The following is a 25,572-nucleotide window of genomic DNA, read 5'->3' on the forward strand; positions in this document are numbered from 1 at the left end:
TTTACAGGGGCAATGTCACTCCCCCAGCCCTAGCAGCCTAAAGGGGTCAGTCAGACTTCTAATGAACCACATCCATTCCCAAAGGAACGTCTCCAGCTGGTCAGTTCAGACACCCAGCTCCATTATTCTGGCATAATCGGTGGCACAACGTACTGTGGTCACCTTAAAATATTTTCTTCATACCAAGTATGAGCTTAAATCACATCCCAAATGTCTCATTCTACAGTCCATCCTTACCCAACCACTAGCTACATTTTTCTGATCTTATGAATATATTCATGAAGTGCTAATATTTTTAAAACCCTCTCATGAAGAACAGTATCAAATGCATGCAAAAGACATGAAAGATTTCAGATCAAACAGCAAACAGAAGCCCTTGGAAAAGAAGGGGCTTGCAGTCAAAACCTCAGTTTAGACTTTACTTCAGCAGTGTTATATGTGGCTCTCACAGATTAATGAATAAAGAAAAGATAAACTGACCTATCAGATGACAGTTTGGTTTTGACTATCATACACAAACTTTCTTTTCACTTTTTTTTTTTTTTTTTTTTCCTGTGCGTGTTTATCACTGTCCTACCCTAGACAGACTTCAGGAAGCCCTTTCATACAACATCTTGTCTTAAGAGCTGTCTCCTGATGATTCCTGTAGAATTTATCCTGGCACTCTAACTCCCCTTGGCTTTCACCGACCAAACCAGTCACTTGGTCTCAAGATCAAAGGTCTTCTCAGTTTAAAAGCTCAATTTCTTTCCTGGCCCAGACTGAACAGTTGGAAAGAAATGGCCACCTCTGGACTGGTCTTCACCTCACTTGGCAATCAGGTTTTTTGCAGTGAACTGAAAAACACTTGTGATGCCACAGGGCAACATGAACTGCCATTTTTCTAACATATTCACACAGGTCTAATGACCAACTCAGAAAGTGAAGTTTAGTAAAGTTCTACAAACTCACAAAGATTGTGATTCACCATTTGTCCACAGTTATGGCAGGGGAGTTCACTGAGATTTGAGCATTAAACCCTGGCTCTGAAGGTTTCTGTGTTGTATTTCCAAAGCATCAGCAGAAACCAATGCCACAACACTTCTGCCTCCAAATGCAAACCAAGTTTTAATCCAGTACACAACGTGCCTGTTTGCACATCTAAACACAGCAGTGAATGCACTGTAAGCACTAGAATACACAAAGCATTTTAATTTGGAACACAAAACTAAATCACCTCATTGATGAAACACGCTCTAGTGAAACATACAGACCTTTGCTGGTACAAAGTAAGCAGGATTTGGCTCTAATTATTGTCATCTCAATTTTGCATTGTAAGTTTGTCCTACATGCATTTCTTGTAGATTAAGTCATACCCCAAGCATAGTCTCCAAATCAATGGGTCCTCTTCATTGTTTATTGATATCAAGCTATTTTTAATTACTGCATGTAAGTAGGGCTTCTCTGCAGTTAATTAAAGCTTATGTATTTGAGCCTCATTAATACAGGAGTAAGATATGAAACAAGCACACACTGAACCTTCTGAAAGCAAGATTTAGTTCATCAAGGGCAGACCCTGCTGTAACCCAGTCTTCATCAGCACTTACACAGCATAAATGTAAATGTTAGAAAGAGTATTTTGGGTTAATCACTGTAGAATAAATTGTAAGTAATTCCTAATGAAGAGAGTCACAAGTACCACCTGCATTTTTACAAACAAAACTTCTTCATTATACACTTTCCCCTGAGATTTTTTTTTTACAGCAAACTACCTCATTTCTCCTGTTGTTTTATTAAGTTTGTCACCAACACTGAAAACCACTTACCCATTTCAGGAGAGAATTCTATCTCCCCCTTAACTGGATCCTGGATATGATTTCCAAAAGAGTTTCCTATCTTATTCTCTTTCTGTTGCAATTCAGGTATATGAACTGGCCCTCGTGTAAAACGGGGATAGAATTTTTTTGGAAATGGCCTCTGAGGTTCCAGCCCCTTGATGGGCACATTCTTGAAGGATTGGTTCTCTTCACTGAAGTTGAAATAAACAAAGAGCAGAAGTGTCCAGGTCACGGATGTGAAGAGGCAGCCATAGCAGAAATAGCGAAGTGTGACACTTCCCATTGTACACTCAGCATCCTTGAGGGCCCATTCTCAATTACCTGAAAAAGAATGAAAAATATGCATTTTGAGAGTGCTGCCTGTTACCTTATATGTTATGAAATACATTCAATAAGTTAGTCATCCATTAAAGGACTTTCAGAACTTAAAATTTAAGCACAGGCCTTAAGAAGTAAATCCCTTTTCGCTCTCCCATTCAAAAAGTAAACGTGACCAGTTTTCACATTTAATGTGGACACCACTGCTTTAAAATATAGAGCAATCACTAAGAGCCCAGTGACACACCACAATTAAAGGCAAAAATTATTAATTTTCTGCATGTATAATTGTATTTCTATATAATATATATAGAAATATAATTCTAGTATGTCTGCCTTGAATTAAATATATAACTGTATCATTAAATATACTATACACAGGGAATTGATTCTTCACAGAATTGTTTTGGCTGGAAAGGACATCTGGAGATCACCTTGTCCAACCCCCTTGCTCAAGCAGGGCCACTCTGAGCCAGCTGCCCAAGAGTAGATGTATCCATTTCTGTAGCTCAGATCCTATCCTAAAGCATGGAATGAGAAACCATGGATTCAAAAAAGCTACGTGGTTCAGTTCTTCTTGCCCCAGACTTAAGAACAGCTTTTGTGAGTGTCCCAAGAGCTCCAGAAAACATGAGGTGCATTTGAACAACACACAGCATGAAGACAGTTACATTTACAGATAATCTTCTCCACAAAAAGAACACAGATGGGATAGGAAAAGGAGGAAAAGCTCTAAGGTAATTTACTGGGTTCCTCCAGGCCTCTGAAGAGGAATATAAAAATATTCCAGAATATAAATGAATATAAAAGCTCCAGAAAAGCTTTTATATTCCCTGGAGAAGATGCCCATCTAGAGCTGGAAGGAAGCAACCCAGACTAGAGTTTTACTTTAGACATCCACAAAACAATTTTCCCAAGCTGTACTGAACATTACTGTCATAAGCAAAACTGTGAAGTGAAGCCAATGAAGCTGACGAAAATAGTTTACTTATGGGCCAGAAGAATTTGGTACACTTTCTGGAGTTCCCAAAATCTTGAAAAGGCTCAACACCCTCCCCCACCCTGCAAAAGAAAGCAAATAAAACCAACCAAAACCAACAAAACAAAACCTCCCAACAACACACAAAAAACTCCACACTAACAAAAAACTCCACACACCTTATAAACTATACAGATCAGTCCCCTCAACTCAGGGGGGAAAAACTGCTAACTCAAAGAATTTGTTTCTTTAATTACTATCTAACCACAACAAATTCTTTGCACAGTAACAAAAGTCATGAAATAATTCAATAACCTTTCATTTGCAAAACTTTTATTTTAAGAAAACAAATATTGGGGTGGGAGTCAATAATTTATGCTAATGCACTTTTCAAACTACTCAAAAAGTCAGAAACTACCAGAAGTTTTCAGGTCAGTCTGGCAAAGAACAAACCAGAACATTTATGAGTATAAACAAATTATTCCTTCTTGACATGGGAAACTATTAAATAAAGGCAGAAGCTGTTAATGATCCCAAAGAACATTATAAAGACACCATTTACTTTGGCAATGTAATTCTGAGTCCTTAGTGACTTGCATCCAAAAAGAAGATCTGTCAAAATTCAAGCTTACACTTCCCAGACTGCAGCAGGTCATCATCTCCCAAGAATAAAATATCCATAGAGTGAATCAAAATACCAAAACCCACCCTCCTCAGAAATAATTTACCCATTGTTCTTACCATGTCAAACTCCCTCACTTCTGCAAGGCAACAATCTATGGAGCAGTTGAGCCCAAGGAGCTTAAAAAGGTCTTACAGAGGGTTTAAATCTCAGGCTGACCCTGTGCATACAGATGAATTGCACTCTCTGTGAAACAGGCTCTCTCTCTAACACTTTCACACAGAAATCTCTCTGCTTAACAGCAAAGCCATGAAATTAGTCAGGCACAGAACGCTCTGGGGCATAAATGATTGAAGAAAATCCTCATTTTCGCTAGCAGAATAGGTTTACCAGTTAGAGAAGATGACCAATCCCCAGTGCCTCACGCCCTGTGCTAACGCAAGGTGAACCTTGGCTCAGAAAAAGCATGCGAGGCTGCAGAGGAGCAAGAGCAGATAAACAGTTATAGCCTCTTATTATAATAATTCTTCTTGCATGGCAGTCTGCAGACAATTACTGCTTCTTCATAAAAGAGGACCTGGGTGCTTGCCAGGTTCTTTTTGCATGGCCACCAGAAGGTCATCTGCTGTAAGATTTGTCCAATCCTAACATACTGCTCCTCAAAAACTGCTCGAGGTGTTTTTCCATTCACTATGGTAACACAGATGGACAATCCTAACATGCCCTGACACTTTGGGACAGAACTGTCCTAGTAAGATAAAAATTACTATAACAGAGAAGGAACCTTTTCATTTCAGAGTTGTTTAAGGATGAAACTACACTGCAGCTTGCATAGAAAAAACTGACATAATCTATTCTATCTCTGGTAACAGTCAGAAGACAGGCATACAGAGCAGAATTCCTCACAGGTTAAATATTCCCCTAGTTCCTTGCATGTCTTTCATAGCTCACAGCTACACCTGCTACTGTGGTACTTCCAGCCACTGTAAGGTTAAAGTTTGCTGTGACTGACATCATGTACACTCAGTTTAAAGAGGAAGGGATAAATTACTAATCACCAGAGTGAAGACATTGCTGTACATCCCTTCCATCTCTGACCAGGCTAAAAGCTCATGCTTGGCTACTGCTACAAAAGTAACAAATGCAAACCAAAACTAAATAAATCAAGTATTATTTCCACTTAATCTTTGCTAGATCTGCTTCACCTTTTCCTCTCCTTCACTATTCCAGCATTTTGTAAAATGATAAAGATGCTGAAATACTGCATTTAAACAGAATGCCAAACCTCCACAAATCACAGCCTGTGCCTGTTCAGTACCTTGCTATTCAACCAAGACATTTGGTAATTTATTTGACAGGAAAATACAGACTCACTATGTAGATAATTCTGAAAGCAGAATGAAAAAAAAAGTTAACCCTATGCATGAAAAGCACATTGAGACTTATCAGTTGACTTTATTCACCAACACATATGTATTTACACAAACACCATCCTTTGGATTTCAACCACTTCTACCATTTAATCAGACAGAATCACGATCTGTGTCAGAGCTGCACACTCCTATTTTTGACAGTTTTAGTCTGACTGACTTTTTACAGATATGCTTTAGGCCAGAGGTTTCCATGTCTTTGGCCATGTCAGTCTGCTTTGGATCTGCCCTGAGGAAACAAGAGAACCTTTCCAGCCCTACATTTTTATGCATACAAAGCACAATCATGAATGTATCTCTTCCCCTCTTCAACATACCGAGGAACAAGAATCCCTCCACTCATTTCAATGTGCAACAAAAAATAACCATTTTGATAAGTGCCAGAGGGTGAAGGAGAGGAGTCTGCAGCTGGGCACAAGGACACAGGAGGAAACATTCAGTTCACAGAGGCTGACACTCAACCCTTGATTCTTATCTCAGCCATCTCCCTATCCATGACCTCCTTCCATGTACGCACAGCGAATAAAAGTCTTACTCTGTCCAGATTCCTTTGCACTCCAGAGCTGTGAAGTCTTCTAGGAAATGCATTTTCCCAATTTGCCCAAAAACTATCTCAGCCCATGGATCATCATAATACCTTGATGAATGTCTTAAACATCCATCCTCTCCCAGTTGGTTTCTCCAAGCAGGATTTTGAAACTTAAGAAAAGCCAAATCCTTCTTTATTTCTTCCTCACTTTTTTTTTCTCTTCTGAAATAGAGAAAACCTGTTCCTGAATACAGGAGATACAAAGGACATGCCTTTCAAATCCCAAGTATTAGGATCCTTCTCAGCCCTGACACATGTTGCATGAAAAAATGAGATTATATATATTTTTAACTCAATAGCCTAAAGCTCTGTTAATGCAAGCACAGCTGGCAGGTTTGAACCACTAGATAAAAACAACTGAAATTTAAAAAAAGCAGAATTGTATTATTCAGATAACCAATGGGCTCATAAGAATAATTTTCACCTATGCAATACTGTAACCATGTGTCCAGTCATCAATAAATTATTATTTGGACAGTACAGTTGAAACCCTTTTCTATTTATTTATTCAAGTGCAAACAAAAATACTAAATGCCACAAAAGAATAACCCATTATTTAAACACAGACAGAAGAATTGTTTCACAATACAGTTCCTAACAAATTTTCTTTGAAAGAGACTAGGCTTGAGGGTCTACCATGCATCTCCCCTTCTTTTCTGAAGAGCAGTACCGCTGCCAAAAGTAAAAAATCACCCCAAACAATAAGTAAGTAAAAGACATCCAGAATAAACAGAAGGCATTTCCTTTCCCTTGGCAAGATAGGAGCTTCCAGAGCAAGTAATAAATGATAACACCTTTAAGTATTTTACAGGCACTCATTCCCATGCCCTAGAGATGCATGGAGTTCACTGTGTTCACTCTGGTGTACTCAGGCATCCAGAGACACTTCAACATAACAAACACAAATCATCCAAGGTGGCAGTATCTCCTACATCAGGAAATTACAACCCAGTTTGGAGGCCAGAAAGGAAAAAACACATCACAGAAGCTGCCTCCATCAGTATGAGCTCAGAAGAGACCAAGACTGAAAGGAACAGTATTCTGAGACTTTCTAACCAAATATTCAGCCTTTCAGTGTCTCTCTTGTTGCTCTACTTGACTGTCATATATTTATTGTATGACAATTTTCCTTTGGAAAAGCCTTGAAACTGAGTTTTCAGACCCACATACCAGAAATGCCAGGAGCAAAATACTGCTAATTTCCACAAATTCCAGTACATAAGTCTCAGTTCTTTGCACAAGTAAATAATAGATTTTTTATAGAGGTTATAAAGGTTAAAAGTTAGTGATTCAGTAAAAGTTTCTTAAATTCAATTAATTACAAAGTTGGAAAACTCTCCAGGAGCCCACCTGCCAGACCTGAGCTGCAGTACTCACTGTGCTTTTCATGTCACAGCAGCTTCTTTTATCAGCCTTACACCACCACCATGACATTCATTTCATACATCCAGCCCAGGAATATTTACATTCATTTAATAACTGGCCCAACAAGGATACAACTGTGTTCCCCCCCCACAGCCCAGAAGGGTTTTTTGTTAGTAACTTGTGCAGCTCTCAGTAACACTAGCCCAATGTGTTGGCCCTTGATATTTTCAAAGGAAACAAAAAATGTCAACCACAATCCACAATATTTTGGCTTAAAGAGCAATATTTGCTACAGACTCTATGACCTGCCACTGCTTAAGCACTGACATCTGCTTGGATTAACCTCAACAGTTTAGTAAACACACCGTATGAGTAGATATTTCATTAACTGTGCCAGAACTCATGTTTGTCAGAGGTCAAACAGAGGATCAGACTAACCTCAAGATTTTTGAAATAGGAGTAAAAATTATTTGAGAAAACCTTAAAGTCTGCTTGTAGTTTTTCCAAGAACAGCTTTTTCTCTAAAAAAAAAATATCAGGAAAAGACAGATATACAACTCATACTACCCAAGTCCCCTGCAAGACTACCTGTGTATTTTGGAACCATATTGAGGCAAGGAACAGATGTATATAATCTTCATTTTTAAAGAGAATTCCAAAAGAAAAATAAATCATTAAACTACTTTATCTTTCTACAGATTATTTGGATAATTTGCTGCATGACCTTCTATAGATGCTTCTAATTTTCACTTTCTTATTTTTTGCGGGGAGCAGAACATAAGAATATAAAACAACACTACTCACGAATGCAACTTTGCTCTTCTAATAGCCTTAACTCTTCCTACATTTCTTGGCCTCCAAGATGTTATAGCTACCCATGAACAGGCTTTCCAATTTACTGGTTGAATCACTATCGAACAACAGCATTAACAGTGCAATGAACAGAGGCCAGATTAGGAAGAAGTAGTACTGTAATAACACACATCATCAAACAAATAGAGATGCCGTTCACACACCTCCTGCACTTGCTCAAGAATTATCTTTTTCCATGCAACCTTTCCATTAGAATCTCTCTCTTCAGGGCAAGTCACAATTAATAGACCAACAAGATGAAAAAGGCACACCTCAGGCAGCTTTTGCTTCAGATCCAACACATATCACTAGGAGCAACAACCACTAACATACAGCCAGAGCAAAAGTAATAGACACTTCCAAATAAAAGTGTTTCATGTGTTCCAGCATCTAAGCATTGAGCCAATTTAACTCCTTCTTTAAAAACCCTCCTATAGGATCGTTTTATCACTAAATTGGATCTACCTACCATTCTGTCTTTAATTAAAAACCACCATTGATTTTTGATCTTACAGAGGGATGGGTGATTTCACTTTATGAATTGTCTTTTTTTTGACAGAATACAAGCAGGTAACTACTCATGTAAAGGTAGGCTGGGCCTACAGGAAACTAAATTGTGACATTCAGCAAGGACAGATGCCAAGTCCTGCACCTGGGACAGACAAACTGTGGCTGCTGGCACAGCCTGAGGAACAGCTCTGCAGACAAGGACCAGCCAAGGTCTGGCTAAGCCAGAGCCAGAGCACAGCCCTGCAGCAAGGAGAGCTGAGGGATAGACCCACAGGAGCAAGGCAGCTGACCCAGGGGTGCAGTTCCACATCTCCCTGTGACCACAGGCAGAGGATAGCACCCAGGGAGGGATTTGCCAGTACAAGACAGACATCAGGAAACTGGAGTGAGGTCAGTTAAAGGCCACCAAGATGGTCACAGGCTGAAACACTTGCCCTGTGAGAACTCTGGATGCTGGGCTCCTTCAGCCTGCAGAAGAGACAGCTTTGGGATGAGAACTAAAATAGCAGCCTGTTGCTATCAGGGATATTGCCAAGAAAACAGACCCAGGCTTTTTAGTAAGGTGCAAGGTAGGAAGGAGAAAGAAAGAAAAAACAAGACTAATGTTAAATCATGTTAATGTTCAGTCACACCAACACTCATTCACATAAATATCCTGTGGACCATAGGCTGTCCTCTTGCGTAAGACCACTGTTCCCATTCATTTTAATGAGATGACACATTAAGATCTATTTTTAAATAGCCTCTGCAAGTCCCTTCTAAATTCAACTTTCAAAGCTTTGAGAGCTAACAGTTTAATCATTTCAGCACAGATATACAAATCCATGTCATACCACCTAAAATAAATCCTCCTGGAATGAATGCAAAATTTTGCGCAACACTTAACATATCATTAAAATACCAATAATATTCATTATATTTTAAAGATAAAGAAAGGCACATAGATTAGTTGCAACAATTGTTGAAGACCTATGAAACTATATTCTGAGTATATGAAGTCTGACAAGCTTGAAGTGTTTTAGGACAAATTTTAAAATTCATCTTGTTAAGTCTTTACGTTCTCAGCCCTCGCTATTTTTCAAGCGTCAAATGACTCATTCATATACTGATTTGTATTTCAGTTTTTGGGCTTTAACCAGAGATGTCTAAATATTGTTTACAGTATTGTTTTCAAATCTGTGAACTGTACATTGAAACACCTCCCCTAGGAACATAAATTTGCTTATCAAGCTTTTCGGAATTTCTCAAGTCCAGTAGAAAAGCTTTACTTAGCAGGCTGCCATTTCAGAGTGCAAACACTTTGGCTTTTTTATAATAAAAATGTGAGATTCTTCCTTTACCCACTTGCATTTCAAAAAAAAAAGCACCCTTAAAGAAATGTTCAAGTATCTTCTGCAGCAACACCTTCCACTTCTTTGTCAACAATAAAACATATCGGGTTTTTACCTAATTGATAGAGGACTCCTTTCTCTCCACATTTTACTCCACTCCATGAAGTGAGAGTATTTCACTCTCTAATTTAAAGACACAACTTTAATGGAAAAAACAGTTATAAGTTTTGGAAAGAAAAACTTTTGTAAATCAGGATCTCTTGTCAACAAACAGCTGAAAAGAACACCAGGTTTAGTTACAACCACACCGTGCAACAGAACATTGCATCAAGAAAAGTAACATAATAGTCCAGCCTGATTAGAGAAAACAAGGACTATTGGACAAGAAATACAAGCTTACCAATATCCTAGTTCTCAGTTCTGGGTAAATAAGTACTATACAGTACACAGTTTCATGCTGCTGCAGTGTCCTCATTCCCCTCCAAAAAAAAAAAGCTTATTTCCCAAAGCACAGTTATAAGAAAGAAATTCTTACCTATCCCCCTGACAAACGCTCCGTAGGCTGTTGAGCTGGATGTTCCTTTAAGCCATCTGGCACAAAAATACATGTCATGCCATTCCCGGAGTCCTAAAAATACCTTCAGCCTTTTTTGTTGCTAATAAATACTTTCTTCTAATTCAAACAGTAAGATTTTCTTTTCATCAGTAAAACCAGCTCTGAAAGAAGCCAGAATGTCTCCAAAGAAAGCTGCAATGCATTTTTTAATATAGTCCCTTCCTTTCCACAGAGCTTAGAAAACAGCAAGGTTAAACACCCCGCAAGTTCCTCTTCATGGCACCTCTCTCACGTTAAAGATCCATGCATCTAAATACTAGTTTAATAACCCTTCAGCACTATATATAAATGCAGAATGTAAGAGAGTTTGCAAGGTCAACTACACACAAATAAGCTGCTTAATACCTTTTCTAAACATTTAAAATCTGCTCAGCTGTTCCTCACAGTTTATGTCTGCAAAGCTCACCGAAATAACAACAAAAATGCAGATTCATACAAAATAATTGGATTAGTGACACTTCTACAGGAACAATTGAACTGTAGAACCCTCACCTTTTTCCAGAAGAGTCGGCACTAAAGCAGAGCAAGGTTACACAGGGAGAGCACATTGACTGCAGCAGCAGCGTGTCTTCATTCCCAGTGAACAATGAGCCGCTGAGCCAGAAACTTAACACTTTGCTGCTTGCGAGTCCTGACTGGGAATGGGGTAACAAGCACAGGTTTCTGTAGGAAAACAGGCCCGTTTGGATGAGTCTGAGGACACCAGTGCTGCATATACTCATTTGTCTGCATTCACTGCCCCAAAATCATCAATATATTGTTCTGGTTTTAATTGTTTTTCACATCTCTTTTATTACGTTGTTTCGGGGGTTTTTTCAGCTGATGTATGATCCTTATATCAATCCATGGATTTGGCCATATACACATGGCCATCTTCCTGCCACTCACATAATCAATCAGTAACATTCATCATGACTAGACCACAGTAATGCTAGAGAAAATGATCATTAAGTTGTATAAAAATTCCCTTACTCCTCATTTTCTAAGCCACTAGGAACTTCATAAGATTCTCAGATTTTGACAGAAATTTTCTAGGTGTGTTTTCTGTTCATCTTCAGAAATTTTCATCAAAAGTGCTTTGGGCTTTTTTCCCAGTCTTTACAAGGAAAGTGAAAACACATTTTCTAATTCTTAAAAAAATGACAAAAAAATAAATTCAGGCCTCATCTGTGCAACCCTCCTGACAAAAATAAAAAAAGCTGGCAGCAAATCTGTCAACAAAACAGACCTCACTGAAGGACTTTTGAGTGGGACAGTGGTAAAAAGTGGGGTTGACCAGTCTGTTTTAAACCAGCCATGGAAGTTGCACTTGGCACAGGTTCTGCAGTAGCTCCCAGAACACATCTACCATCCACTTGTGCAAACTCAGTATTGATGTCAACAGCTGGATACAAAAAAATACACAAAAGACATCTGCCAACTGACACTGGAAACTTCCTAAGACTCTACCTGAACATGCATAAAATGCAAAATCTCTGCAAGTATGTTACTATTTGTACTAGAGAGTTGGAAACTGCCTTAATAAGCATTGTTACATTGCACCTTATTCTGCAGCATCAATTACAGAATTCCTAGACCTCCCTGCCTACTCCCTACATATCATCTAATTCATTTCTCTTTCTACAGGGTTTTCCTTTTCAATAGGCAGAAATTTACATAAAAATACTTTGTTCAGGATTAAACATCTTTATGAAGACTGAGTAACTGATATAAGCATAAGGATTTGTTTAAAAAAAACCCGACAAAAACCAAACAGAAACAAACAAAAATATAAACAATAGATAAAATATAGCCCCAGAATTAGATGTGAGGTTAAAACAAGTTACAGTTTAAATCCCTAGATCGTTTCTAATAGGAAAATATTTAACTCATGCTAAAGTGCTCAGAGTTCTTAACCCTGCTGCATTTCTCCATGCTGTTAAGGATGGCACTATCTTAGTGATTTCCTCAATGTACCATGTCCTGTGTTTTTCCATGTTTATTAATGGTCATTGTTTAAAAAAAAAAAGAAGAAGTGAAAAAATATTAAAAGCATGAGTTGAACTTAATGTCCATCTGCATTTCTTATGTCCAGAAACCAACATCACTTGGAGTTTTTCTCTTCAAGCTCTAGCACAGAGTCCACAGTATCCATGCCATTTGGATCTTTCATTTTTCCCCAGTAAGAAATTCTGAAATAAACCAAGACTCTGCAATCTTCTTGCTTTGGATTTCTCTCTATGTCATTTATCTTCTCACAAATGTCTCTAGACATTAATAAAAGAGAGGAATCCTAAAGATATAAACTTACTTTTCTCTTCAACTCATTGACTGCACCAGGACAGGTACCAGACTGAGCCAAGGGACACTCTGGTTGAAGTATTTGTTCAGCTGCAGATTTTGATGAGATTCTCAGCAATTCAATGTCTTGGCTCTCTTCTCATGCATTAAGACAAATACCTTAATTGTTGGATTAAAAGAAGTCACTAGCAGAAACATTGTACACTGCCTGTAAGGACAGCAAGCTTCTTCGAGTTATGCCAAAAATTAATTTTCTTATTGTTTCAGTCCTTCTCTGTGGTCTTTCCTTCTCATAAGAAATCCCTTTGAGGAAAGAGTCATGGACCACTCCTTTTCCATCCCCTCTTGGTCACTTTTCTTCTACTTATCTATTGCCAATGTTTCTAACGGGAAAACATACTCAGGATTTTGATGTTGAAATAATGGATGTTGCAACAAAATGAATAGCAGATCAAAAATACATTTTTCCACTTCAGTAGGAGCCATACCTCTGAACACTCTGCTTGCACAGAAGGTTAATGTGCAATCCAGAACTTGGCCATCTCTTGGTTCATAGGTGATGAGTCTTGACATCTGCTGACACCAGAGATAAGAGATTCATGCTAACTGACGAAATTAAGGTATTCCAGGATAATGGAAAACTAAAAGAAACGCTTCTAGAACACATATTCAATAAAAAATATGGGAAGTGTCAAAGAGACAGTGGCATCCTTTGTTCTTGATGTTATGCTTGAGGAATTGGCAAAATAGTCAAAATACCTTCAAAGATTGATTCATAAGGGGTTTTGAATCAAACCAGGATAGTTTGTGCTTCCTGGAAATGTATCTGTGTTTTAATTAAGGCCACCTCCAAGGTTTAAAGCATCCAATTTAATCCTTGTCTGCACAAGAAAATCTGTGTCATTTAGCCAAGCAGCATTTGGACGGTTTTACTCAAACTAAAAAGACCTCCATGAACATGCCTCTAACATTCATTAAGTATTTGCTTAAATCAGTCTGGCACATAGCAACCCTTCACTGAGGTACCTTCCTTTCAGCATGCCTCTGCAAGTTTATTAGCTTAGCCTGTCAATTTAAAATCTGACTTTAAAATGGTGCAATGTCCTTGTAGTTGAAGTCTTGGGAATAACAAAAAGGTATTGCAGGTAGGCAGTTACCCCCCCGCAAAAGCCATTCATGTATATATTCCCTCCCTCTTGAGCAGCAAGAGGAGTTACTTTTGTCCTGCTCCATGGCAGGAAAGGCTGGAGCACAAATGTGAACAGTCTCTGTAGCAGAGCTGGTAAGGTAGAACTTGTCAGTCACAGCCAACTTCAGTCTCAGAAATGCAGAACTTGCAATGCTACTACTGCCACGAGACAGAATACCACAAGAGATTGCCTGCTCACAACTGAATTTTGCTCATCAAAGACTTGTGAGCACTATGGGGTAGCAGCTCTGGACTCCTCCCTGGCCTGCACAACTTCTTCTTACCCTCTAAAGCAGGCAGAGCAGGCAGCACCAAATTCTACCTCAGGGGTCTCTAATCCGCGTCAGCAGTGGAAAAGCTGATTCACCCCTAGGCACTGTGTTCCAGTTTCAAACATGCAAAGGAATCAGGCTGCCAAGCCAGACTGCATAAGAAAGGGGTAAGATACAACACATACAACACATGTTTACCGGCACTTTAATCCATACTCTGCATTTCAGTAACATCATCAGTTTAATTTAGCATGTTTTCACATCTCAGGGAATGAGCTCAGAAGTTCCTATAACAAAATACCAAAAATTTAGTATACTTGAAGTCAATTTTTGAATTAAACAGTACAATCAGCTTCCTAATTTTCCACCTTTTTTGCTGCAATGCATTTCTACTTTTTACAGAGTTTTCAAACAGAACATTTACACTAATTCTTACACAATGGTGACTCACACGAGAAACATGCTAGAACATGGCTGAAGGTTGTGGTGCATACTATTGACTCTTACACAAAAAGAGCTGAACAAATGCTTGAACATGCTGCAAAACCCTGCTTGAACATCCAAGACCTTACCACTGACACTACTTTATACATTAACACAGTAGCTGCAACAGCAAATGCTTTTATCTCCATAAACCACCATATGTTTTGAAAAGCAACCTTAGATAAGAAGGACAGTTTATCTGCCTCCCACACTCTAACGGGGATTGAAACAGATTTCACTTCTGTAATACTTTTTGAGAAAGAACAAGCAAATTCATTTCTGCACTTGAAATACAAGAACATACTTTTATTCTGCAACAGCAAGCAGCATCTCTCCAAAATGAATGGTACCAAAGGAAATTGCTTGATTTTGGGGATACCTGTAGCTGCACTATCACCTATCAGGCAGACCAAACACTTTAGGAAATTGACAAGCAACAGTCATAGAAAGGAATGATTGTAATCTTGGAAGTTTTACTTTTTCCCTTCAGTGGAAGTCTCCCTTTACTTCTCTGCTTCAAGTTATCAACACACAGCTGCCACACTGCCAAACTCAGCCTGGTGCTCAGACTGCAACTGTTCTACAGGACCTTCCAGGAACGTAACAAAAGAACCATCCTGCCTCTGCTCTTTTCACCCACCTCCACCCCTTCTAGTACCCTGGTTTTTTCTCACTGGAAGATCCAAAATCCCCACTTTTACCACCTTTTACTACTACTAACCTCATCCATGTGACCCCCACACCACACACACACGCCCTATACCTACCATTAATACCATGGGGTTTCTATCACTTATTGTGAGGAAGCCTATTTTTTGTAGATAAATTTTCAAAATACAATAATTTATCTTTATTCCCCTTGCCCTGCTGTTTCCAGAACTTCTGCCACCTAAAGTGCTTCAATCACACTTCAATCACTGTTATTTTACATCACTATGAAAATGATCAGACTCACCCATTCTCATAAACTACGGTTACACAGAAGCTTTTCAGGAACTCTATCCAGGGCTACGCCTGTGCATAATGCAGTATTGATTTGCATCCTCTGAGAATGTGATTACATAGTAGAAGCCGGGCCACAGGCCCTGAAATCTGCAGTCAGACTCTCTTCCAGCAGAACAAATGCCACTTCGCTTGCTGGCATCCTCATCTGAGGCTGGGAGAAGAAGGCTCATTAGAGCTGCACTGTTATTTCTTTCCTTCCCTGCTGCAGAAGAGCTCCTAAAACTCTGCAGGAGCTTATCTTACCCAGAGATGAGGAAAAGCTTATGCAGAATGCATGCAGTTCTTCAGAGACAGTTCTACTGGGGGAGGCCAATTGCTTGTTAATCAAAAGCCTCTTATCTGGAACCACCTGGACATTTAAGCTGTTGTAAAATGAGGCCTAGGAATCACAGCTGGACTATTTCACATATTTAGAGGTTCTCTATGAGGCAGCATGGCAGAAACATACTGTCAGGAAGAGGCTGGTACCATCCTTTCCTGGGCACAGCCCGCACTTGGATCAGCTTAAGCTAATCAGAGTTACCCTGGAATAGTTTCCTATTAAGATGGCATCCATAGGAAAGAAAAAAAGCAAATCCTATCTCATAAAGCATGCAAGAATACTTCATATAACTTATACACTACCAGACTACTCTTTCTTACAAGAGAAGGGATTTGATCTTATGTCAAAATACATTTTCCAGGGAAAAACAAAGCATGTTAGCAGAGTGCTAACAACCCTGCCCAACTGCACAGTTACTGTGCTGGCACTGAGAAATTTCAGCCTTCCTTCGAACAGAAAGCAATGCTCCAAATACTCTAGACCAAATGGAGAAAACACTGATTGTTTACAGCAGAGCAACAAAGCCAGCTCATGAGATGTTATTTTTTACTTTAGAAAAGTAGGGTCTGCACTTTGATTATATTAAAGTCCTGTAGAGTCTACTGCAGCTGCCCTGCTACTGATATGAAAAACAACTCAGGATACAGCTTGACAGAGATGCTGTAATAGAGAGCATCAGTGTTCTAATTACTTACGACAGCAGTTTTAAGGCTGACACCTGTGACAAAGTGAACAAAGGTGAAACAGCTGTCTGGAAAGGTGGATTCTAAACACAATGTTTGCTTCCAGTACCACATTACAGCAGGGAATTCTGACCTGCTAAGCCTCCCACTGCCAGCAGCACAGGGCTTTTGGTGGCTTACTCAATCAGTCTGTTTTCTTGCAAGCAAGGGACCAGAGAACCTTTCTTCTGCCTTGCACGTAACTTTGTGACAGTCCATTTGCTTCAGCTTGTTCTGCTGCAGCTTTCCTTATAAGCTTTAACGCACACACAAAAAAAGAAAAATACCACATGGCAATAATGAACTGACTAGAAAAGCTGGAGACCAGCCACGAAGAATAGCACATATTTGCTAAAAGGAAGAGAGAAGCCTCAGTGCTGCGTATAAGTATATACTCAAAAAAAAGGGGGGAGCGGAGGGTGAGGGTGGGGGAAGGGGGAAGAAACGGTTTGAAAATAAATTTCCCAGTCATGAAGAAAATAAAGCTTTAATACTTCACGGGATCACACAGCGCTCCAAAAAGCAATGCCTGACCTCGCCCTACAAATGAATCAATGACCGGAGCAGCGCCAGCAACACCAAGACGTACCGATCCTCACATTTCAGGTCAGATTTGTAGAGTTTCAGTCAACCTGCAGGCTGGCTGCTGCTGCGCCTTCACATGCATTTAAAGACTATAAGAAACAGCAATTATGTTCTCATCTTGTGCAGCACAACCCGCTGCAGCGCCTCGGTCTCCCCCCGGGGTCGGGTTAAACCAGGAGCTCTCAGCAAGGGCCCGGGTCAGGCAGGGACCCGGCCGGGGCAGCCTCCCGCTGACACCTCACCCGAGACCCGAACCGGGGCAGCCCCGCACCGGACCAACCTCTGGGGATCAGGAACCGCTGCCACAGGGCAGGCGGGAAAACGGAATCACACAATCAACTAGGTTAGAAAAGACCTCTGAGATCATCGAGACCGAGCACCACGGTGTACAGAGAGCCCGATACCGCCGCTGGCCCCGACCCGCACCCCCGGGCTGCCCCTCACCCCGGAGCCGGTTCTCCCGCCGGGGCCGCCTCCCCTCACGCCGCCACCACGGCCCGTGTCCCGCACAGCCCCGCACTCACCGCGGCGGTGGCATCACCCCTTCGCCCGCCCCGCGCCCGCTGTGGCGGCGCTGGCGCCATGTGACCGCTGCCTCCTCCTCCTTCTCCTCCCCATTCTCCTCCTCTTCCTACTCCTCCTCCGCCGCCATGACAGGCGGGGTTGGGGCAGCCGGAGAACATGGCGAGACCTGAGGAGTATCGCCGAGGCGCTGTGGGGCTGTGGCCTGCATCCCTTTTTCCGAGCTGTGAGGGGAATCAGGAGTGCAGGGCTTTGGATGTGCGGCTTTCACTCCCTCCCCTCAGATTTGCTGTGTATGTCTCATCGCACTGAGTTTACAAGGTGTCTGGCAGCTCTTTGTGACGATCAGAGCCTTTTCCAGCCCCTCGAGGTATTTGTTTCGGGCTTTTCATCCCTAAATGGCCCCCTGGAAGTTGGGACAGAATTGTTTGGATCGGAAAGGCTCTCTGGAGATCCCATCCTGCCCGACTCTGCCAAGGCAGGTTCACATGGAGCTGGTGACACAGGAAATGTGTCCAGATGGATTTGGATCCAGAGAGGGGAGTCTCCGTGACCTTCCTGGGCAGTTGTTCCAGTGCTCTGCCACACTCAATGTAAAGAATGTCTTACTCATCTAGAAAATAAACCTCTTGTGTTTTAGTTTATGGCCATTGCTCCTTATCCTGTTGCTGGGCACCCCCAAAAAGAGTCCAGCACCGTCCTCTTGGCACCCACCTGTAAGATATTTATAAGTATTAATGAGATCCCTCTCAGTCCTTAGACTGAACAGGACCAACTTGAGCAATCTTCCCTCTTATAAAAGAGATATTCCAGTCCCTGTATTTATCCAGGGGCTTTGAAGGGGCGAAAAAAGGCGTGTAGGTCAGGCTGATGGAGGATGTCTGGGCTGACCAGCCTTGGATCCCTCACCCTACAGCTTGAGTTGTGATGTGGAATGTGAGGGGTTGGTTTCTTCAGCTGGAAAAGGGATGTAGCAGAGGAAAATCTGTCACAACTACACTGAAGTAACCTGAGGTTGGCAGTTAATATGCTTCCATAACGACAAGATTTACGTCCTCACAGGTGGGGAGTCATACTGAAACCTCAGATCTTTCATATCCAGAGTAAAGGGTCAAACCACTGGCTTTCTAAACCCACCACACCACAGATCTATCTTTGTGCTGGACTGATTTGATAGGTGTTGTTTCTCCAGGCAGGTAAAGGGTGATGGGGTGAAGCTGGAAGGCATGTTGGGTTTGTAAACCCTGGTGAGGTTTAAGAACAAACTCATTTTCAGATTTGCATGGCATAGTTGGGACTGGGAGCTTATTTTATAAATACCCAGATTACAGAATTTGAGCTCCTGAGTGACACTTTGAAGATGGCAGATTTTATTTTATTGAAGTGGAAATTAAACTGGGTTGACACATCCAACCCTATTCTTTGGTGGATATTGCCCCCAGTATCCAGAGATTATGGCAAGGTGCTTTATAATAACAAAAATAGAGCAGAACCCAGAACTTGTCAAAGAGCTGTAGCTGGAGCATTAGAGTACAGAGGGCAAAAAGGCAATCCATAATCAGAAGCTGCAGTGAGAGAAAAGGGAGTTACAGCCTGTGGAGGAGTTAGTAGTTGGATGGTGAGGAGGTAGCAGAGATCAGGATGAAAGCAAAGTGCAGTTAAATGAGATAGCCACACAGTCAGCCCCCCCATCAAACAGCTTTTCAGAATTCTGCTTCATAATGGCTAACATGCACCTTTGATCTCTCTTTCATAATAATTTAACCCAAGGACTGCAAGTCTGTGTTAAGCTCTTTTAGGTAAAAGCAGCTCAGCATATATGCTATCTGTTTTCTGCAGAAACATTAGCCTGGAAGTCCTAATTTGGCCAGTTGTTTCCCACCGTGTAATTCCAGCTATTTAATCAATTCTTATTGATAAGAATTTCCCTGGTGCTTGGATTATCATTTTATTAAGAGAATTAATAAATCTATACTTTTTAGTGTCATTTACTGTAAGGTATTTGGGACGTGTTTCACTTCTCAAAATTCCTGATAATGATAATCTGTCTAGCCCAATTGCTTAATAAGATCTGTGATAACCCCTTAGTGTTAACTAATTGACCCACTTCCTATGTGCTCTCAGCAAGAGGCAAGAACTCATATAAAAGTCCCGGCAAGAAGCCGTAACCCAAAGTAATCCTGTGTCAGTGTGGGTTGGGGTCAAAATTTGGGTCCCATATGCACTCACTGAAATTTCATTTCTTCTTGTTGTCATGTCTTGGACGCAGAAATTACACAAGAGAAATGGACAGTCAGCTACAAAAGCTATTCTTTAAATCCTGTCTCTTTTCCTACATTGATCCATCTACTTTGTAAAAAAAGAGGCAAATGTCCCCTAAACCAAACAGAATTAATATGTATTATTTTTCCAAATCCAGATTGTTCAGAACAAATTTCTCCAGCTGATGTGTAGTGCTTGTTGACCAGCTGTGATGGAGAAGACTGGAGAAAACTCCAAGTATTCTTTCAATAACTGGGGGGACTAGCATTTGTTTCAGTGGTTTCCTGTTACAATTGTTTGCCTATGGGCTGTCTATGACTGAAATCAGTCTGCACATTCCCCAGTAGAATTTCTAAGTGATTCTGGTTTTGAGTGGCATAGAAAAGCCCTTGTAGGTGCTGGAGAGTTCTATTTGGAGTGTTTGAGGAAGCAGGACATTTGTCTGGTTGCTCTCAAACCTCTTCCTTCCTATTGTTACTTTTGCTGAAGACCACTTGACATGTTTTTTTTGCCTGCTTTCCCAAGGAAATAAGGTCAAATGACAACTCAGAACATGTATATGGGTTTATCTGTTCTGCTGTCTCTTCTCAAGTACTTCTGAAATCTTGGACCATGTGTATCAAATTTGACAGTGGGTAGAGGTCTCAAAGGGATTATATTCTAAATAGCTTTGCAAAAACAGATGTCTGAATTGGAGAGACTGTTATCCACCATGGAGAAAAAGCCCATAGCACAAGATCATCCCACATACCCTTAAATTTATTAGGAGCACTCAGGAAAGAATCTGTGGAGCTCTTGTGGCTCATCTATTGAAGGCATCAATTCTGTGCTTTGGAGCGGGTGAAAGGCAAAAAGGATATTCAGTACACTAAGACCGGAATAGAACAAGATGGAAAAGATTTGCAAAATCAAAAATGTTTGCACATCTTGAATATTGTGTGGAATTCTCCCTAAAGCACCAAGAAAGGTAGAGAGAAAAGCAATGAACTTACTGGAGATGTAGAATTGCTTCCTTAAAAAAAAAATAAAAAAATGTACTTGAATATGCTTGAATGGTTTAACTTTGAAGGAATTCTGTGAAGGAATGTGAATGTGATAGTGGTCAAAAAATCTATTGTAAGAGAGAAAGTGAATTATGTGTTTCTTACAGCATAAGATTTAGATATCCTGAGTGAAATTTCCAGGCAATAAATTTAAAATAAGCAAAAGAAAGTATGTTTTCTCTAGAGTTACAGTTGTAAATTGCTACAAGTGTATTGGAGAGGCCAAAAGTATAAATGTTCTCATGAGTGGATTAGAAATGGAAATAAGAAAAATGTCCATTGAAGCCTCTTAAGCATAATGCTAATGCAGCTGCCAGCTGAGGAAATCTCCAAGTAAAAGGGTGAATTCAGCCAGCAGATTAAGGCACCTAAATTTGGTTTTCAGTGTGTAGGTGTCTCCATGTGAACCAGATGTCTAAGCTCCCCTTATACTCAGCAGAGAATTAATGTGGGATTTAGTTACATAAATGCAGGCATTGAGTGCCAGTTTAGGCACTGAGGATTTTTCTACCTGACCTCCTGCTCCAAGAAGCAGCAGGTATGCTAAAAAAGCCTGTTCTATCTGAAATCTTATGTGGAAGTTGTTGATATCTCGGTCCACCACAGTTGTCACTGAGCACAGATGGTCGGCAAGCTGAACCCTGCTCATGGTTGCACAGCAAGCTGTTCAGACCACCTCAAGGCAGCTAGATCAGTGTATTCTGAACAGCTGAGTAGCTCTTTGCTTCGTCAACTGTATTGAGTAGTTCTCTGTCAACTGTAGGAGGAATTTGCATGCAGATGAAGACATCAGCATGGGGACACTTCAGTGTAGGTGTCAGAACTTGTAGGCTTTGCCAGGCTGTACAGAGGGAATAATGCTTAGCTTTTAGTGCTGTTTCCTGAAGTTTCCTTAGCTAGTCAGACCAGTGAGTTGATTCAGCAAGTATTGATTTAGGGGAAGAATCCAAGAGGTTATGTATGAAAAGCCATCCTGAAATACTCAGATCTGTTGGTAATGAGGCTTGTGTGAAGGATTAGTGACAGTGTGTTGTATTATGGTGCATGGATATGGAATGACACTTGGAACACAGCTTAATGACTCCCTAAGACTGGAAGATACCCAGTGGCCAAGAATTCTGGGGCAACTACAGATACTTCTGCTGACACCCAGAATGGCCAGTTCTTAAGCCATTAAATCCTGTAGCTGAAAGGGATTTTTTTTTTTTCTCCCCCACAAAGGGAAATCAGAATGAATTTGGTTGATGACAGGCTTTGCACCCTGTCATCTGTGAATCAGACCAGTTAGGTCTTGTTAGAGTAACACAACTTGCCTAAGAAGAATTTAGGCTAAGATTCAGGGCAAAGAAATCAAAAAGAAGGATAACTAGAAAAGCTAGATGATAATTAAATGAGTTTTTGAATGCTGAATGAGTTTTTTCCTCAGTCTCTCAAGCTTCAAATTATTTACATTTTCTTGTTAGAAATACAAAACTTTTAGCACCAATGCTGTCCTCTTAGGCTGATGAAAGTTCTAACAAAACAAGTCAGCAAGCTCAAGAGTTTCTTTTTTGTCCTAGAACAAGCTATAAAGCGTTTTTCAAACTTCATTGGGCACCAGCTGTGCTCCTGCATGTTTGCTGTTTATTGACAGAATGCTTTGATAGTGCAATAAATAATAATAAAGAATAAAGAATAAGGAATAAAGAATTCCTTCTAGCATTGCTGGTGTCAGGAGAGCATTGTACCTCTCAAATATCCTGCTCAGACAGAGATGAGAGCAAACCTAATATGTTACAATAAACAGGCAAAACTAATAACAAGCAAAACTAATATGTTACAAGAAACAGGTTTTCTCCCTTTTCCCATACACAAGACACAGATAAGATCTCCAAACCAGCTAAATATATTAACCCATTATAATGAAGCATTACAATGAAGCATTGTAATGAAGCAGGAAACAAGTAGTAAGCTGGAATGATGAACATGTGTGATGTTGCCCTAAAATCTGCAGGAATATGAGGAAGGAGCCAGTTGTGTGACATACAGTGCCTGGGAGAATTCACAGATCTAAGGATCTTCCAAAGAGTTTTGTCTTAGCAAGGAATTGCAGCACTGAGCATACAGAGTAGTATTGTCATGCTCTCTTCAATTCTCTTCAAATTTTTGTCCTTCATTTTTCAGCCCAGGCTGTTATTTTTCTGCACTTCTTAACACTTTTAAGTTCTTCTGTAGAGTCTGTCCAGAATTTAAAAAGTTGTGTTTTATCTTTGAGGTGTTGCTGACTAAATTCCATCTGTTTTTCATGTTCAGAAGTTCTCACTCTTAAGATCTGGGAGTGAGATGCTACATTTTCTAGAATTTCTTTTTACTGAAATAAAACTTTCCTTGGAATCTGTGGGGGGAGGTAATTTGCTAAACATTCTGTCCAGTGTTGCTCAACTGCGCTCAGATCACTTCACAGGCTCTGGAGCCCAGTCAGCCTGGGCTGATTTCTTTTCCACTTTGGACTCTTTTGCAAAGTTTGAGAATGAAAACAATCCCATAAACCCAAGAAGTCTCATAATTGAATTGGCTTTTTACCAGTGAACTATATTACAGCTCTACCAAGAGTTTCCTTCCATTGTTGTTTCAACTCTGATAAGAGAAGGGAAAAAGTTTATTTGCAGAGGAGTTCAGTCTCATTATCTTCTTTTTACAGATGTGGAAGTTAAGCACAGAAAGATGAAGTTGTTTGTTCCAGGTCATCCAACAAAGCAGTGGCAGACAAAAAAAAATAGAAGTGAATCCTTCAGTGCTTTTTCTGTTGCATCACTCTGTCTTCCTGTTTTGATGAAAACTTCTAAAATGTCATTTTCATAGGTAAGTATGTGAGAAATACTCAGACTTCCTGAACAGTCTGACAGAATCTTTAGTTATGTCACATAAACTGGGGTTAGATAGAGTTCAAACTAAAACTCAAACTCCAAGCCTGAATTCTGGCATTTCTGTTATAAAGGGGTTTTTTTTTGGTAATTTTTTTCTCACAGCAGGTATAATCTTTCATCAAAAGATATCTCAGCCTCTAGCACCAAATCTGTTGTACAACAGGATGCTTTTTTGCTTTTTCATACTACAGGGTGTTTTTCTGCATTTTTAGGAATGGGCTTTCACTTTCCTAGAACTAAAAAATGCATAAAAAGGATGTATGTGTAATAAGGAAAGGGTGATTATCCAGTAATATTCATAGTTCCATTTTAGATTTATTTTTCCCATTGGTTTTATAAAATTATTCTCTTTCCTACTAACTGGGGATAATTCCTGCTTCTCTGTAGCAATTTTAATCACAGAGTGGTACTCCTTTTTCTTCTGCCCCTCCCCTCCAATTTGTCTTTCTTGTCTGTTTCAATAACACATCTTAAAAAAAATTCACAACTTGACAATTTTCATGATCAGACAGCGATTTACAAACTTGTACTTTAAATCATTCTTCTTTTTCAGGGGCCTGACATATGTTTGCAGTAAACCTCATCTTTGCATTGTTTTTTCAAAGAAGATGTGAAATTTGGGAGCAGTTGTGTTTCCTACCTTATGCACATGTGAGAAACTGCAGAGGAAATTATATTCCTATAGCTTAGAGGACAAAAATTAGGAGACATGACTGTCCCTCAAGGTGCTCTCTCCATAAATCTGGATTTATTGCTTGATGTTTTTATTTGTTATGTACAATATGTTGATAAAATTATTACTCCCACAACCTGTGCCTACTTTATCTTTTTAGACTAGAACCACTTGCAGCTAAACAGTTTCTTGTTGGGCAGTTAAATATCACTACAAGCAGGGATGCCTGACCTCTCTCAGAATTCCCAGGCAAATTGAAAGCAAAGCAAGAAAAAAAATCCCCATCAGCAACGTACTCTTTGTTGCTCCATTAACTTGTGGCTTACCAGAGAAATATGTTAAAGTAGGCTGTAAAAACCAGTATTTCTAAAATGCAAATTTTAGAAGTGTCATAAACTTTATTTCAATAAATGAAAACAAAAATAAGTCTTCTGATTGGTCTATACAGTACCCAAGAGCTGTGCAGTTACATGTAAATTTACTCCTTATTTTAGCATGAAAAGATCGGTATGATTAAAATGCTCAAGGCAATTCAGGGGCCTATTAAATTAAATAAATGACTGGAGGAAACCATTATTTCACTATCTGAAAATGTCAAGCTCTGAAAGAAGTGAACTGCCTGAGGAAAATGGTGAAATTGAAAGATAAATACCACAGAAATCTATCCTGAATAGACGTTGTGCTGTTCTAGGGGAATAGCATGTTAATAGCAAGGGAATTCTGTGTGAGCTGTGAGATGCCCCCTGGTGTATTTTTGCTGAGATATTGTACATGGTCAGAGCAGGAGAAAACACCAGGACAGAACACCTGAAGTATTGATAGGGGATAAGAAAGTGTAAAATGTACAGGAAGCTACATAAGGACACAAAGCTGAAGAAG

The 25,572-nt window shown here is 40.0% G+C and overlaps 1 protein-coding gene and 1 long non-coding RNA gene across 5 annotated transcripts in view; one reads left to right on the forward strand and one right to left on the reverse strand.

The window, feature by feature from the left end:
- Nucleotides 1-17,881, reverse strand: part of GALNT11 (polypeptide N-acetylgalactosaminyltransferase 11) — a 46,352-nt gene extending 28,471 nt beyond the window's left edge. The window contains exons 1-3 of one of the 4 annotated variants that reach the window (XM_014256716.2): nt 17,812-17,836; nt 10,922-11,092; nt 1,806-2,138 (exon numbers count right to left, since the gene is read on the reverse strand). In XM_014256716.2, the coding sequence (XP_014112191.1) occupies nt 1,806-2,100 (295 nt within the window). In that variant the 5' untranslated portion in view covers nt 2,101-2,138; nt 10,922-11,092; nt 17,812-17,836. Of the gene's footprint in view, nt 1-1,805; nt 2,139-10,348; nt 10,499-10,921; nt 11,093-17,731; nt 17,779-17,811 lie in introns of those variants that run through there. The other 3 variants (XM_005527750.3, XM_014256719.2, XM_014256718.2) reach the window with 3 other exon arrangements.
- A 63-nt stretch (nt 17,882-17,944) lies between these two features.
- On the forward strand, nt 17,945-24,942 carry LOC148185254 (uncharacterized). The gene is made up of 3 exons (XR_015774022.1): nt 17,945-18,179; nt 23,795-23,955; nt 24,574-24,942. It is a non-coding gene; the product is annotated as an uncharacterized LOC148185254 (long non-coding RNA).
- The last annotated feature ends 630 nt before the right edge of the window (nt 24,943-25,572 follow it).

The sequence above is a fragment of the Pseudopodoces humilis genome, chromosome 1 (assembly GCF_049639895.1).
Source record: "Pseudopodoces humilis isolate 2021_Gansu_Grassland_sample_001 chromosome 1, ASM4963989v1, whole genome shotgun sequence".
Taxonomy (NCBI): domain Eukaryota; kingdom Metazoa; phylum Chordata; class Aves; order Passeriformes; family Paridae; genus Pseudopodoces; species Pseudopodoces humilis.